Source organism: Pipistrellus kuhlii, unplaced genomic scaffold, assembly GCF_014108245.1.
Source record: "Pipistrellus kuhlii isolate mPipKuh1 unplaced genomic scaffold, mPipKuh1.p scaffold_m20_p_97, whole genome shotgun sequence".
Taxonomy (NCBI): Eukaryota; Metazoa; Chordata; class Mammalia; order Chiroptera; family Vespertilionidae; genus Pipistrellus; species Pipistrellus kuhlii.
This window is the reverse complement of record NW_023425603.1, coordinates 325073-341505: the sequence shown is the minus strand read 5'-3', so window position 1 is coordinate 341505 and position 16433 is coordinate 325073. Positions and strand designations below refer to the sequence as shown.

The window sequence follows — 16433 nt, the reverse complement described above, 5'->3', positions numbered from 1 at the left end:
GGCTCCTGGGGGTCTGGCCCAGCATCAGCGCCCTCAGAGTGGACAGGGTCTCCGAGGTCGGCTGCTCAAACTGGCTGCTCAACGCAGAGAACAGCATTGCCCTGGAAACCCTCAGGGACCCAGCTCCTCCCCGAAGGCTCCCTGGACGCCTGAGGGCGCCTGCTGACGGACCAGAGGAGGGACAGGCAGGAGCTGCCTACCTGACGATGTCGCACTTCCACTGCTCGCCCTCAGGACAGAAGCTGCTCACGCCCTCCCGGTACAGGAGGGCTCTCTGCTCCGTCAGCGCCCACACCACGCTGCTCCGGGCTGTCACCTGGGACAGGGGGTACGGGCAGTCCACCTTGATGGCTCTGGCGCAGGGGCGGTCCACGCTGAGCCCTGCGGAGATGGACAGGAAGCCCCCACACAATCAGGATGTCACACCTCACTGTTGTTCTGTGGACTTACTTTCCTTTTTTGATATTTTGCTATATTCCTCTGTAGTAAGTGCTTTCTAAAAGATCTAGTCAGCCCCTGGCTGGGTGGCTCAGTTGGTTGGAGCATCATCCCACACACAGGAAGGTTGCAGGTTCAAACCCTGATGGGAGTGTGTTTGGGAGACAACTGTTCGGTTTCTCTCTCGCATTGATGTTTCTCTCTCTAAAATAAACAAACAAAAAGAAAATCTCAGGTGAGGATTAAAAATAAAATAAAATAAAATAAAATAAAATAAAATAAAATAAAATAAAAGGTTTAGTCAGTTACCAGAGAGCAGGGAGATGGGGGTGGTAGAAGAGGGTAAATGGGGGATGAATGGTGACGGAAAGAGATTGATTTTGGATGGTGAACATACAATATGATATTCAGATGATGTAATACAGAATAGTACCCAAAACCTATATAATTTTATTAACCAATGTCACCCCAATAAGTGCAATACAAAAGGGAAAACAGGTCTTGCCAACATACAATGGTAAATTGTGCTTAAATGTAACATCCAGGTGTAGCATTTTCAGATGCCGTGGGAAGCCAGGAATGACAACTCAGAGCTGGCAACGCCTGGACCAGAGGATGCCAGCCTCTGGCTCCATCATGTCAGCCTGCTTTGCTCCCACAGAGCAAATGGACACCCAGGGTTTCAATGTTAAATGAAAACCCTGGGTATCCTCGGGGAACAGCACGGCCCATTGCTGGGCAGCACCAGCCCCAGCCCCTGACTGCCCACAGGGCTCCTGTCCTGCCTCCTGGCATCCTCTGCCCAGAGAGCCAGCAGGCCCTCAGGGGAGCTGGCAGAACTGAAATCCCATATTCTGTGGTCTTCAATGTGCTCCCAACAGGTCACACATCCATCTTGCACAACCATCTTGCAGGCCTCGGGTGTGCTTGCTCGTACAGACTAGGTGGGGATTGCCTGCAGGACTTCTCTCCCTACTGTTAGGTCGCCAAAGGAGGAACGCACGAGGCCAGAGTGGTGAGGGATTACAAATTAAAAATATATATATATTTATTTTATTTTATTGATTTTTTACAGAGATGAAGGGAGAGAGAGAGCTAGAAACGTCGATGAGAGAGAAACATCGACCAGCTGCCTCCTGCACATCCCCACAGGGAATGTGCCCGCAACCAACGTACATGCCCGACTGGAATCGAACCTGGGACCCTTCAGTTCGCAGACCGACGCTCTACCACTGAGCCAAACCGGTTTCGGCTGGATTACGAATTTATTCGATCATCTGCACACCGAGGGGCTCAGCCACTGCTCTACCTATTTTGAAACCCTGTCTGTCTCAGGACCTACAAGAAACATGGGGATGCCCAGCAGGGACAAAACTGGGAAAAGAACCTCATGCCCAGGTAACCTACTCTCCCCTTCCATATCACTAGTGAGGTCCCTGAGACCCCTACTCTTTCCCCCCTAAAAATAACAGCTAGGGTCTGAGTTGTATTTCAGCTCCAGGCCTAGAAAAGCAGCAAAACCAGACAAGTGACGCCATGGCAGCCTCAGGAAAAACCAGCTTTTACCTCCCAAGTGACTCAACAGGATCGCTCTCAAGACTTCACCAAGCAGTCTCTTGGGGGAAATCAAGCTGCTGTGACCCTCGTCCAACCCACTACTGTCCAAGTCCAACCCCCTGTGATCTCCACGTCCAGCCTTAGCAGGAAGCAATCACAGAGGATGACCTTAGTCCCTGTCCCATAAGACAGCGGCGGCAGGTTAGGCTGGATGGAGCAGTTTTGTTTTTTTTTCAAATGCAAAATAGTTAATTCTCTTTATTTTCTGAGGTCAGCAAAAGAAGTTTCTTATTATTCCAAATAAAAAAGACCCTTGCATTAGCTTTCTAGGTAGTTATCTTCCAAACATCTTCAACCTAATAAATCTTGAAATTTTTCAAATGGTTCTCTATCTATGGGCAGGAGTTTCCAAAAATAAGTTGGACAAGATGACCTCTAAGACATGTTTAAAACTCATAATTCTGTGAAGTTACACATAAAAAGTAACAGGGAATAAAACCATACACTTAAATATAGACATGTGGAAGACAGAGAACTGTACCCTTGAACAAATATTAAAATCACCTGGAAATTAAAAACAAAACAAAATAAAAAGCAACAACAACAAAAACGGTAAGCACCTCACCCTCAGAGAATATGATTTAACCAGCCAGGCTGAGAGCTTCCAAATTGAAAGTTTTTCTTAAACTTTACTTTTTTAAAGTTCCTCGGGTGATTCTAAGGTGCAGTCAGGACTGAGCGCCACTGATTTGAGGTGTATCAGGGTGTCTATGGGGAGTTGGGAGAATGGAAAGTGGGCAGAAGACAGTTCAATAACTTTCTGGATGGAGCAGTTGATACCCTTCCCCCGGAATTGGCTTTTCAGGTCATTTCACTGTGGACAGTCCCTTTGCTGAGACCACTTTCCACCTGCGGTGACCAAATTCCATTCTCTCCCCTCCAGTATGCATACAGAAGTCTCTGCCCAGAGAAATCCCACCAAAAGTCCTTTAAAAGCTGCTGACTCCCACTGGGCTCAGCCACCCGGTGTGCGGATGATTTAATAAATTTGTAACCCCTCACCACTCTGGCGACCTAACGCCTACAAATCCTGGCCGACCCGAGACTGTACCCCAGGAGGTCTGGGTGGAGCAGGGGCGCGTGAAACCCTGCCCTGGAGACCTCTGAGGCACTGCTGTTAGAGACCACCCGCTCCTTACCCCATTTCCCCACCGAGAACAAGACCCAAATGGCCCAGAGCTATTTCCAAGGGAAGGAGACACAGAAGTAGGCCAGAGTCCAGGGTTGGCCATGACCCAGGAGCTGCCGAGCTTCCCCAGGGCTCCCGCAGGCTTCTGGGACGCGCTGGCCCTCCTGCAGCCGGGCTCTGACTCTCCAGCCATCAGCCCCGGTAGTTCGTAAGAGAGATCACAACATTTGGCACCAGCAATACTGCTGGTTTAGAAGATTAATCTTTACGGAAATCCAATATGGTCTCTTGACAACCAGAAAAGAGTTCCTGGATCTGGCTGGTTGCTCAGTGGTTAGAGCATCTGCCTGCAGACTGAAGGGTCCCGGGTTCAATTTCCAGTCAAGGGCACATACCTGGGTTGCAGATTCCTGGGCCCAAGGTTGGGGCCCATGCAGGAAGCAACCAATCGATGTCTCTCTCTTTCCCTCCCTCCACTCTCTCTAAAAATCAAGGAAAAATATCCTTGTGTGAGGATGAACAACAACAGGAAGAGGAGTTCCCGCCCATCCGCCTGTCCTGTGAATCACTGCTGTGGGACCCCCTCCCCCGCTGTGACAGCACAGGGACAGGGACTCGCCCAGTCTCCTCTGAGTAAACAGCTCAGGTTCCCCTCAGGGCAGCTTCCTTGAACTGCTATCAGGAGCAGACTGTTCCTGTTTCTCCTTGTGAGTGTGCAGAGAAGCCGCAGAGAAGCGCGGGGCCTGGCTGAGAGCCGGGCACAGCCACGGGAAGGGTGCCAGCCGCACTTCTCTCAGACCGGCTCTGGGGGGGTGACGCACACTGGTCACCAGGAGGGAGACTAAGGTTGCTTCTGTTCCTCACTAAACAACCCCGTCCCTTAGTTCTTGTCCTAAACGTGTCCCGGTTAAATGTGAATCAGCAGCAGGAAACAGCTAATATATGCAATGGCAAGCACTCTCTCTAGAAGGGTTCATTTAAACGGCGTTCCCTCCGATGGCGCCCACAAAGCAGGCCGTTACCTGTCTGCAGGTACAGGTCTCCGTTGGTCCTGATGACCCAGGCGGCGTCCTCACTCAGAGCCACGAACACGGCCTGCGGCAGCGCCTCGTACCAGTGCCGCTTGCCCTTGATGGTCACTTTGCCACAAGCAAAAGCCCGGTTAGACTTCTGCTCGATCTTCCAGAGGAGCGCTCCTGCAGAGAGGGCCGTCAGTCACGTGGACACGCCGCCCCAGGTGTGTATCTGGGCCTCCCCTGCCGGCTTCGGGGGTCCTGCCACATAGTGTGGCCAATCTGACCTCCTCTGTGAAATGGAGACCACACACCACACACATGGGGCACTCGTCACACTAAACGGGGGCGGCCTTCCTCCTCAGTGCGAGGGGAGACCACCCTGACAAGCTGGCATGTTAAACAGTGACACAGCCCAGGGGGAGTCGAGGGAATCCATTGCAAAGTCACAGAGGACAGTCCAAGGTCAGAGACCACTCTAGCAGGACTTCCCGCAGCTTCCTAGGGACAGACCAGGCACCACCAACAGACACAGGAACACTGTCCTGCCCGCCGGCCCCCGGCAGGTGAGGTGGGAGACACAGGACTAGAGACAGCAGGGACCGCAGCCCAGCGCTCCTTGCTCAGGGACCGCCGCTCCGGTAGGTAAGTGGCCGGCCGGTGGCTTCAGACAATGGATGCTCTTCCCTCCTATAGGCAGGGAGCAGACTATTCACCCAGAGAGTGTGTGTATCTAGCTCATTTAAAAGTGATTTCTAAAAAGGAAACCAAATAGACTGAACATATCCAACTTGTGCATCGACCCATCTTCCTTAGTTCAGTTGCTTTAAAGCAACACTAAGAGAAGTGCATTTTATTTCTCAAGGAGCAAGTTACCTCTCCCTCTATATCCTCAAAACTCAAGCTATCTGTATAGCCTACAAAAAGCTCATGTGTACCACTGCAATTAAAACAAAAAAACAAAAACTCTGACTGAACATCCACTGACACTACTGCACGGACAGCAAATGAAGCGATCTGTCTGGAGAAAAGCCCTCCTCTCGCGGAGGCGGGGAAGGGGGGAGGGCGGGAGACGCTGTCTGTGAATGGGCGGCAGGGACCTCCAGCGAGGGCGTGACCCTGGGGCGCGAGCGGAAAAGGGCGAACCTGAGGGCGAGACTGCCACCTGCTGGACGGCATCTTCAAACTTCTGCCAGCGCAGCCCGGCCCCCCGCAGTGCACTGCAGAACAGGCCGCCTCTGTAGTCCAGGCACCAGACGTGCTTCTCGGAGACGCCCAGGCTGAGGATGCCGTGGCCGGGGCCGGAGTAGCCCATCCAGCTTTCTGCAAACTGAGGAGAGTGGCGAGGTTCAGGGGAGCCGGCCGGTGTTCGTGCGGAGGACACGCTGCGTCTGCCCTACGGTGCCATCCCTGGCAGCACTGCTGTGCTCTGCGTCCTTCCTGCTGTCACTCTTACACGGAGGGACCTGGCTCTGTCCCACAGGACAGCCCACCTTACAGACACGTGTCTGTACGTCACCTCAACACCGACATCAGCAGAAGCAGCTCCGCCACTATCTCTATTGTGTGTTTTAATCAATTTTAAAAATATTTACATTGTTGAAAGCATTACAGATTTCCCCATTTCCCCACACTGACCCCTTCTAGCCCACTCCGTCCCCACTCCATGGGCTGTGCAGATAGCAAGTTCTCTAGTTACTCTCTCCCCACCCACCCCAGCCGCTGTGTGTGTGTAACCACATGTTCAATCACTGTCCCAATCCTCACACCAAGACCTGCCAGGATGCTCTGCGGTGGATCTGAGGACTAAGGCTTTCCTCAGGGGCACGGAGCAGGAGGAAGGTCCTCGGGGGGGGCCAGCGCCCTTTCCTCCGGGGAAGGACTTTGCTAAGCTCTGGCCTGGAGTGCCCCGCGCCTGACCCCGCCTTGGCCACCTGGCGACGCCGCTTGCTGTCACGTGCACTGCGGCACCCCCGGCTCCAAACCGCCCAGTGGCCGAGGCCCTCAGCACAGACACAGGCCAGTTCCCTGGCACTTCGTCCCAGGACAAGCAAGCTGTGCGTGCCACTTTCGGAAGGCACAGTGGAGGGTGGGGGGGGGGGGGGAGGAGGTCTGGGGCCAGCCTGGCCCTTCACTTGCTCAGTGTGAGCCATCCAAATGTCCCAGGCTCAGCTCCCTTCTTTGGAAAGGGGGACAGCAGTGCCTACCCCCTGGCTTGTTTTGTTTTGGAGAAGTAACGCGATAGCTTGTGAGTGCCTGGCCTGGTGCCTGCCCAGATGGCACCAGTACCAGCGCCGAGAGCCGGGCGGGATGTGCAGGGAAAGCACAGGTGGCTGCAGCTCACACTCACACCCACTCACACCCCCTCAGGAGGGAAAGTTACAGCACACAGGCCATTCCAAAACCAAACTCCTCTAATAATAATTTCCTGCTAAGGGATGTAATTAAAAAACACTTTTTATATAAATGACCAAGGACTGTTCAAATCGTCTCCTGGCTGCGTGGGCTGGGAGCCCACAGGCCCCGGACTCGGCCTGCGGGAGCCTTGGCGCCAGTGCTGCCGGCCGGGCAGCCAGTGCCGGGAAGGGCCAGGTTCCTGCAGTTGGTGCTGTGGGCACGCCTGAGGGGGCGGCGAGGACAGTGCCTGCCTCCCACCTGCTCAGAGCCCTCTCCACTGCCAGGGCTGGCCCTCTGCCCTCCGGGGTCCGGAATGGCCAGGCCGAGTCAGGCCTCCCCGAGGCGACCAGAACCAGTGCCGGTGCTGCAGGACGCTGCGCCCGTGGGGATGCGGGTTTCTGCGCGGGGACACGGGTCGGCACGAATCCAGGCCACCCGCAGGCCCGGCACCGGAGATGCCCCAACCCAGACCCGAACCCCTGCCCGCAGGTTTGCAGCAGAAACAGAATCTCTTTCTGTAAAAGGAACACAGGTCGCCGCTGACGTCCCTAAGGACAGCAGCCCACATACCTGCTCTGACCTCAGCAGCCCAGTGTCGTCGCCGGTTGGCGGGCTCAGGTCCTGTAGGGAGCGGCCGCCTCCCAGCTCTGCCACACTCGTCTCCGAGGACGAAGAGGGCAGCCCCGGGGCATAGATGTCCTCCTCGTCACTGGACGTCAGAACCTGATCCCGCGGGGAATGCTCGGGGCGAGGGTCCTGGGCGCCGGCCGCCAAGGCACAGACGGGAGGGGTCAGCCGTCCGCCCGCACTCCCCAGGTCATGCTCGGAAGCACCCACTGCTCTTTGGCCCGTGTCCTCATCAGCGCCAACGTGCCAGGGAGCGGCACCGAGGTGGGCAGGCGCCATGTGCGTGGGCAGGCCCAGCTCTCCGCCGCTCTCCTGGACACCGCCTTGGTCCGCTCTGGTCTCCGGCAGCCTGCCCTCGGCACCGGGCACCCCGCTAGGGCTGGAAGGCACGGGGGGCAAGTCCAGGAGGCAGGCTTCCGACAACGTGCACGGGGGGTCCTCAGGCTCCCAGCCCCCCGCGGCCTGGGCCTCGGCGGGGCTGTCCTGGTCCTGGCCAGGCGACTGTCTGCTACCGGGCCCATCGTCTGCAGGGCGAGGCTCTCCCTCGAGCTCTGAGACCTCGTCACCTTCCGCGTCTCCCCGCGGGTGACGGGGTAAGCACAGCCCCCCACCGTGCAGCTCCACCTCGCCTGCCGGGCTCCATCGCGGGAGCTCCATCCTGTCTTCTTCGCTGAGTGAGTCAGGGGCGGGCTCAGGCGCCTCCAGGACACTGAAAGCCTCGGGGTCGTGGTCCTCCCGCAGGACACCGTTCACCTCACCGCTGAGGCTGCTGTCCCAGTCGGGAGACTCTGTGCTCAGCCGGTCCACCATGCTGCCCAAGCTTGAGGTTGTGGACAGCAGGTCTGCGTTCAAGGACTGGGGACTGTCACCAGGAAATTCACAGCAGGGAGTCGATTCAAGGGAACTGTGCCAGGCGTTCCGGCTTCCACCTTCTAATTTAAAGTAAGAACGTTTAAAGTGAGGTGTGGTTCTCCATAGAGACATGAGTCAAAAGCCAGAACTTTAAGACCCTGGCCAGGTAGCTCAGTTGGTTAGAGCCGTGGTCGGCAAACTGCGGCTCGCGAGCCATATGAGGCTCTTTGGCCCCTTGAGTGTGGCTCTTCCACAAAATACCGTGGCCTGGGTGAGTCTATTTTGAAGAAGTGGCATTATAAGAAGTTTAAGTTTAAAAACTTGGCTCTCAAAAGAAATTTCTATCGTTGTGCTGTTGATATTTGCCTCTGTTGACTAATGAGTTTGCCGGCCACTGGTAGAGCATCATCCTCAATATGCCAAGGCTGCGGCCTGGACCCTGGTCAGGGCGCACATAAGAAGCCATCAGTGAATGCGTACGTAAGTGGGACAACACTTCTCTCTCTTCCTCTAAAAGAGTTTTGGCTTAAGAAAAAATACATTTTAAGTAAAAAAAAAAAATGTTTTAAATAAATGAAAAATACTGGCAAAGAACAAACCTCTCAAGTACAAATTATGCCAACTCAGGGATGTTTGAATGGATGCAAACATCCTACACGCAATGGGCTCTGAGGCTCCCTCACAAAGATGAGGAACAAACGAGCCGCAGACCCACTTCCAGAAGTTATTAAAGCGCCCAGGACTCTGGTAAGCTTCCTTCAGTACCGCAAGGGCCTTGAGCTGGGAGAGGCACGAAGCTGCAGTAAGCCGTGTTAAACCCCGTATCTGGTAGCGCCCACCCCTGACGGCACGTAAGGATCCATCTAGACACGGCGCTACGCTTGTCTCCTGCCCTTGCAGCGAGGTTCCCAATGCCTTTGGCCAACAGTAGACCTGAGCAAACCAGACTTTATCTAAATACCGAGGAGCACAGACCCCGCCGGGAGGAGGGCGCTCTGCACCCAGGCGGGCACTCCCATTTACCCCTCACGGCGACGCTTCCCGAGGGTCCGAGGCCCCCTCAGCACGCAGCACCACGGCCCGGGAGAGGCGCCAGCGTGTGCCCCCGCAGACGTACCTGCCTTCTTCTTCCTCCTCTTCTTCACTTTGAGCGGCTTCACAACGAGCTCCCGGTCGAAGTCCTCCGAGCTAATGACACTGAACCTCTGCGCAGCGGGCGGGCCGGCCCTGCCCGGCTCCAGGGCCGCCTGGGGCCCGGAGCCGCTGTCGGTGGAGTTGAGCGAGCTGCTCCTGCTCCTCGGCTCGCTGGCCACGGAGCTGGCCACGGAAGCGCCTCTGAGCCTCGGCTCGGGGTCCGTGGCCCCTGGCGGCCCCTCTGTGTGCTGCGCGGGCACTTGCTCCGTGCATCCTGGCGTCTCCAGGCTGTCTCGTGCTGAGAAAGAGGAGTTCCGTTTTACTACCACTTATCCAAGTCCATATGCTCTTATGCTAACTTACCCTGCACACCAGCCTCTAAGTACAGAGAACTCACAAAACTCAAAGAATTGCACACAATATCCCAATAGCCGAAGCCAGTTTGGCTCAGTGGATAGAGCGTTGGCCTGCAGACTGAAAGATCCCAGGTTTGATTCCAATCAAGGGCATGTACATTGATTAAGGGCACACCCCCAATAGTGGGTGTGCAAAAGGCAGCTGATGGATGATTCTCTCTCATCGATGTTTCTAGCTCTCTATCCCTCTCCCTACCTCTCTGTAAAAAAAATCAATAAAATATATTTAAAAAACACACACACACAAAAACAGAGGTGTAAACAGTATTTTAAGAATCATAAGAAACCTGCCAGATGCCTTCCTAGTTTACATAAAGCCACAATCATTTAGCGAAATGGTCAGGGTTATAAATGAAGCTGCCACTGCTCACACACAGTACCTGTATTTCCAATACAAACCTATGGATGCTAGTCCCTCCGGCCTGCTCGAAATTCTTATAATGTTCCTGTCTCCCTTTAAGAGAAAGATTTCATCTTCTGTGCAGGAAACGGACACGATATCACCCGATCCTTCCAAACCAGCAATTGTCACCTGTCCAGAAACAAAACGAAGTCACTGCCCAGGCCAGACTGCCTCCTGCGCCCGAGTGCACCGCACGCACCAGGCCCGAGGAAGGGCGCTGTGTTTTGCTGCGAAACTTCCTGGAAGTTGGTGGGTGTCCTGAGCTGGCAGGTGGTCGGGGGATTCTGACGGGTCTGACCTGGAGCCGCCCTCCTCACCAGTACATTCCGTGTCTGGGGAGCAGTCTCCCACCTCCCGGCCGCTCTCTGGACCCCGTCCTCACCTGCTCCCCTCTCCCTGTGACACGGAGCTCCTCCTGCCTGTGGGACCTGCCTGGCGACCTCACAGCTCTGCTCGTAAGACAAGGAGAAACTAAAACGTCTTTTTACACGTTTCTATATCCGACTCTACGGTAATAGTCTGTTATCACTATGGTTTTAAACAGAAATGGCAAAGTGATGTGTCTCCATGTGGGCAGAGGGACCAGGTGAGGACAGGGAGGAAGGGAGCTGAGAGAGCCTGTGGCTCGGGCCGCCCTGGGAGGCCTCGGGAGTCATGCCTCTCAAGCTGCCTTCGTTTACGCCTCAGCCCTGGCAGTCTGGAAAACACGACCCAGACAGACCTCAGAGAACACATTTAATTTTATGCCTATGTGCAAAACCCCCCACAATTTCTTGGCCAGGGCAGGACTATGAATAGCAAACCAAGGATTTTTTCAAATCTACACAAATAAACCTTCACCCGATTTCCCTGCCTGGCCCGGGGGGAAAGTAAGGCATGAGAACTATTCGGTTCCCTCCGGCACCGAGAGGCAGCCCGGTAAGCCTGGAGACTCCGGGACGGGGTGGGCGCCACCTACCTGGTTGACGGTGTCTAGAAGGTAAACGCTGTATTCATTCCAGCTCAGCACCCAGCCTTCCCGGAAGAAGCAGGAAACCAGCCCCAGCTGCCTCTCGGGGAAGCTGCCACTTCCCGCGTCGAAGGAGTCCAGGCGCGGGTACAACTCGAAGGGCTTGACTCCCCCAGCAAAGACGTCTTTTAAGAGGAACGTGGCTTGCACAGTCCCCTGGACGCCAGCCCTCCACAGCCGGAGCCCTGGCCGGGAAGCGTACAAGGTCAGGTCGCTTTGCTTACAAAGTCCTGGGATAAAACAAGCACCAAACTTCCCGGTGCTGGAAGGAAAGAGAAACAAGGCACGGGCTGATTTAAAGCGATGGCTGCTGCTGACTGTAGCAAATACTGCGACCCTGTTCTGAGGCTGGAGCTGGCAGCTCAAGGGTGCCCGCCGCCTGGCCTGAGCTGCTCCTGCTGACCATCGCCCTCGCCCACTGCCCAGCATGCCCAGTCTCCCCGGCCCTCACCAGCGCCTGTCAGCTCCACCGCGCTGGCAAGCCAGCCCACTGCCCACTCACCCCACCCCCATCTTCCCCAGCCTGAGTCCTCTGCTGGGTACTCCTCCAGCTCCCCCACCGTCTCCCTCTCACTGTCCCTCCCTTCACCCCTCCTCAGCTCCCCCTTCCCCACCCTGCACAGAGTCCTACCAGGGGCTGGGCACCCCGGGCTGCTGCCGCCTTCTCCCACACGGCAGGCGGACTTGGCCTGATCCTTCTTGCCACTTTTTCCTTGTGGCATCAGGTCAGAGGGACAAGCCCAGCCTGGAACCCTTCACCTCTTTCCCGTCTGCTCCCCGCCCTCCCTACCCCAGACCCTGGCACTGCTGGCAGAGAGGCTGAGGGACAAACGTCCTCGGAGGCCGGGGACCCGGCACCTGGGGAACGTCCGGCTCGGGAGGGCAGGCGCTCGGGGAACTCACCCCTTCCTGGGCTGGGCGCCCACCTGGCGCACACTCTGCTCCTCGGTGAGGAAGAGCAGGCTGCGCTGCGCCGTGGACACCAGCAGCACCTTCTGGCTGTAGTCCAGCTGCACCACGGAGCTCGGCTCCTCCAGCACCAGGTGGGACCTGCAGGCGCCCTGGAGAGGCAGGCCGGTTACCCCAGGCAGGGCCCAGCACCCCATCTCCTCCAATAACTATCAGGCTGGTTACCCCAGGCAGGGCCCAGCACCCACCTCCCCCTTAGCTAGCAGGCCGGTTACCCCACGCAGGGCCCAGCACCCACCTCCCTGTGACTAGGAAAGTACCCGCTCTGTTACTTTTATTTAGGCCAAGTTCCCCTGAAAGTGCACGCTTTAACTCGTGTCATAGGCAGTGTCAACCCATCGCCCTGAAATTACCTTGAAAAGTCCTCACTAAAGAGAAAACAGTCAGTGCTAACATCTATCTCAGGCACCTCAAGCTTGACGAGAAACATTAAAAACTCCGTATAATTTATTTTAAAATGTCTCAGTAGATCGTTCAAAGAAAAAATTCATGAAGATCGAAGCAGAAACATGCTGCACCACGAGTATTACTTATCCTATGACAAAGGGGCACATGGGACTTTCCATAAAGTGGCTGAGATTACGACCAGCTAAGTTCATATTATACTTTGCCCCAGAGTTCAACGCAATTTGGGGGACATTTCATTGCTGCCGACTGAAAGGTCAGAGAAAACAGGAGGCTAGAAGGAAATTGAAAAGGTATTAAACATATCAAAGAACGAAGTGAAATCTAGAAGGCACTTTGCTGTTAACACAAACTCTGCTTTGTGGAGTCAGAGATCTGCCTGCCTCCGTCCCTCTTTCCCTGAGCCTGTTTCCGTTTCCGGGGAAGAAGTACTGATGTGCTAGCACAGGCCTGGAGGGGAGGGGAGGGGAGGGGACGGGAAGGGAGGGGAGGTGAAGGGGGAGGGGAGGTGAAGGGGAGAGGAGAGAAAGAGAGGGGAGGGGAGGAGGGGAGGGGAAGGGCAATCAGACTAACTCTAAGGGTTACAAGGGGACAATTCACCCTTTAGAATCACAGCTCCGTGAACTGTGCCAAGCACCCAAGCCGGTAACCGTCACCCGATGAAGGCACAGAGGCCCGTCCCCTCCAACGCCAAGGACTATTCGGGCAGACTTCCACCTGCACTGGCAGCTACACCAGCGGCAGCTTGTTAGCTTCTGACTTTCCTGGCAACGCGATGACATTCACCGCACTGCGTTTTACAACAACCTACACCATCCCCTGCTTTATTTTTGCAAATCTCAGCGCCTTTAGATCCTGCTTCCCGCTGAGCAGCGTCCTGTGGCTGGCGAGTGGCGGCGGGAAAGGACACACAGGACCCTCAGCAGTGTCCGGGGTCAGCTTCCGGCACAGCGCGGTCTCCAAGGGCAGCCCGCAGTCGCAGGCCACGCGCTGCCAGCCTTGCTCAGTGGCCTGCACTGATGGAGCGCAGCCACATGGGGGAGCCGCAGAGCCTCAACGTGGCCAACTGAGCAGGAAACCCCACTCCACTTAAGATCTTTTCTGGTGGAGAAGGATGACTTCACGCAATCCTGGTCCCTGGACACCGTGTTTCTGCGCTGCGTCCGCCGTGCACAGGAGCACCCTGTCCTCAGTGCTTGTCGTGCCCCCAGCGCCGCCAGCCGGCAGCCGCCTCTCACACGCCTTGCTGCTTTGGAGGCGGCCATCCCTCCGGGTGGTACTGACAGGCCTTCACCAGGGAGAACAGAGGGAGCCTGTGCTCCCAGGACAGCAGGCGGCAGTGTTTGTGGCTGACGATGACGATCAGGTTTTCAAATGAAGATGAGAACCTGAAGCCGTGGCCGCCTGGGGAACACGAGAGATTCCCGCAGCTGGAGGCTCTTCTGATCAGAATGACGACACTAACCGAGCCGCTCTCTTCCGTGTTACGTAATCAAATGTGTCAGCACGTGGCAGAGCCGCCTCACTCCGGGCTCAGTGTGTTCTGTTACAAAATGGCACGTGGATCAAAGAGCCTTTCTGACCGCAAGACATACCAGTGGATTCCACGGTAACAGCACAAAAAATCACCCTGGCTTCAATTCCATACTGTCACTCACCTGCAACTACCATTAGTCAATGGGGGACAGAACTAAAAAAGAATATCACAGTTCTCTGGAAAGGCTATTAAAACAATCTGTTTCTAACCACAGGCTGGAGTTTCTTTATTCTTCCCAGCAAAACAATGTATTTGCAACAGACTGCGGGCCGTCTTCCCCACGGCAGGAATGAGAGACTCGCAAGCGTGGAAAGCAACGCCACTCTTTCTACTTGTTTTGAAACAATTACTTTCATAAAAATGTTATTTATGTTAACATATAACAGGTTTATTATTTAAAAATAAATTTAGCTGAAACCGATTTGCTCAGTGGATAGAGCGTCGGCCTGCGGACTGAAGGATCCCAGATTCAATTCCGGTCAAGGGCATGTACCTTGGCTGTGGGCACATCCCCAGTAGGGGGTGTGCAGGAGGCAGCTGATCCATGTTTCTCTCTCATCAATGTTTCTAACTCTCTATCCCTCTCCCTTCCTCTCTAGGCCATGTCTGGCTGTCCCCATTAAAAAATCAATAAAATACATTTAAAAAACCAATAAAATAAGTGTAGTAAATATGGTTTACTTTCTCAGGTCTGGTTTCTATCACGGTGCACTGAGCACACAGAACTCACACAGAAGACAGCCCTTGGGCCTCCTTCTCAGGGGAGGCTACAGTAAGAAAACGAAGGGCCGCGCCACCTCGGAGGTCAGGCCTGCCGGGCGGGCAGCAGGAGGCCAGTGACGCGGGGTGGGGGGTGGGGGGGCGGGCTTGTGGCGGAAGCTGTCCGCAGCTGAGCTCTGCAGGAGTTAGCCTGTGGCTCTGACCTCCTGCCATGTCTCTTGGTGTCCTCCATGGACCAGGCTGAGAGCACAGCTCTGCGGATCCTCGGAGGATTAATAAGTAGGAAACGTGAGGGCGGGGCTGGACCTGGCCGCCTCACAGCGGCATCGCATAGCGAGGGGTGAGCGGTGCACACCGAAAGCGCTGACCTCTGTCCAGCTGACAGGGGGGGTCACCTCATTCCCACAAACCCCCAGGCATTAGGACAGCAGAAGAGGCAGCAAGGGAGTGAAAACGTGGCCGCTCCCGTGCAAACCAAGGCCAGCTCTTCCATCACCAAGCAGAGGCCCATGAAACATTAGGAAAGTCCTTGAAACAGGGTGTATTACAACTAAGACAACAGGACGATGATGAAGAACACACGCCGACGAACTAAAACCGCAGTGACTTCTCCGGACACCAGGCCCGGGGCCTCGGGAGCTCTTACCTGGTCCAGGTCCAGGGAGGAGTAGACGATCCTCCCCCTGTCGTCCCCGGAGAACAGCTTCATGCCGTTGGGGCTCCACGCCAGGGCGGTGATGCTGCTTCTGTGGGTCCCGGTGACATCGAACCTCCGGAGCTAGAGGAAGCCGTCAGTCACACAGAGGAGGAAAGGAGCGGCTCGGGGTGGAGCTTTGGGGACAGGGTGGACGGAGCCGCCCACCTTTGGGCGAGCTGGGTCCCGTTTGCCCAGGGACCTCCAAAGCCCAGAGCACAGCCAGAGATGGCCCAGCGGCATTCAAGTCGCCACGTGTGCTTTCTGCGTGTCCTACCAGGACCAACAGGCTGCCTGCTGACAAGCACGCGGTGGGAGCTCCCTGGCCATCGCTGTCCAGGCACATAGGATTCTCATTTAAAACCCTGGGGGCTTGTCTGAGCCGGAACCGCGGCGGCTCACCTGCTTGTTCCTCCCGGGCAGCGATGACACCAGCTGGAAGACGGCGACTCGCCCAGAGGCTGTGCCCGCGGCCACCAGGTCGTCAAAGCAGCTCAGCAGCTTCACCGCCGTGATGGCCTCCATCTTCCCCTGAGAGAGAAGCCAACCCGTCAGCCGCTCTCCCACACACCCGGGGAGAGGACCGCACAGGCGCAGCTCCTCCCTGGAGGGCGCCGCAGTGCGGGAGATGATGACCCTGTTAACGCTCCTTCCATTTCAGTTTGTAATCGCTGGAACAACATCAAACACGGCATTTCTGATGAAGGAAGTGCTGCTCACCCACGTGTGAACACACTGAGCTCTGAGTAAGAGCGACGAGGGAGCCTGGGCAAGAGGTGATTCGGAGTGGAGTGCAGGGGGAGGGCCAGCAAGAAGACCCGCAGAGAGAGAGAGCCTCTGGGACCCTCAGGCTGGAGGCGGTATGTGCCATCCGAGAAGGGCAAACTGAACGGGCGGAGGCAGTGCCCTGGTGAGGACAGGAGCCCCTCTCCAGCCTCTTGGACAAATAGGCAACAGGTCTCTTCTACTCTACTGTTAATGCTTTCTATTGGGTTCTTTAAAAAAGTATATATACATATATGTGTGTGTGTGTGTGTGTGTGTGTGTGTGTGTGTATTTATTTATTTCAGAGA

At 55.7% G+C, this 16433-nt stretch overlaps 1 protein-coding gene across 3 annotated transcripts in view; it reads right to left on the bottom strand.

Annotated features, from left to right (window-relative positions):
- Positions 1-16433, bottom strand: part of TECPR2 (tectonin beta-propeller repeat containing 2) — a 44207-nt gene that overhangs the window by 17929 nt on the left and 9845 nt on the right. For all 3 annotated transcript variants that reach the window (XM_036429025.2, XM_045578364.1, XM_045578363.1), the window contains exons 3-12: positions 15763-15891; positions 15313-15444; positions 11939-12096; positions 10985-11297; positions 10023-10155; positions 9191-9505; positions 7165-8153; positions 5344-5527; positions 4207-4380; positions 201-381 (exon numbers count right to left, since the gene is read on the bottom strand). In XM_036429025.2, coding sequence (XP_036284918.1) covers positions 201-381; positions 4207-4380; positions 5344-5527; positions 7165-8153; positions 9191-9505; positions 10023-10155; positions 10985-11297; positions 11939-12096; positions 15313-15444; positions 15763-15891 — 2708 coding nt within the window. The remainder of the gene's footprint in view (positions 1-200; positions 382-4206; positions 4381-5343; positions 5528-7164; positions 8154-9190; positions 9506-10022; positions 10156-10984; positions 11298-11938; positions 12097-15312; positions 15445-15762; positions 15892-16433) is intronic.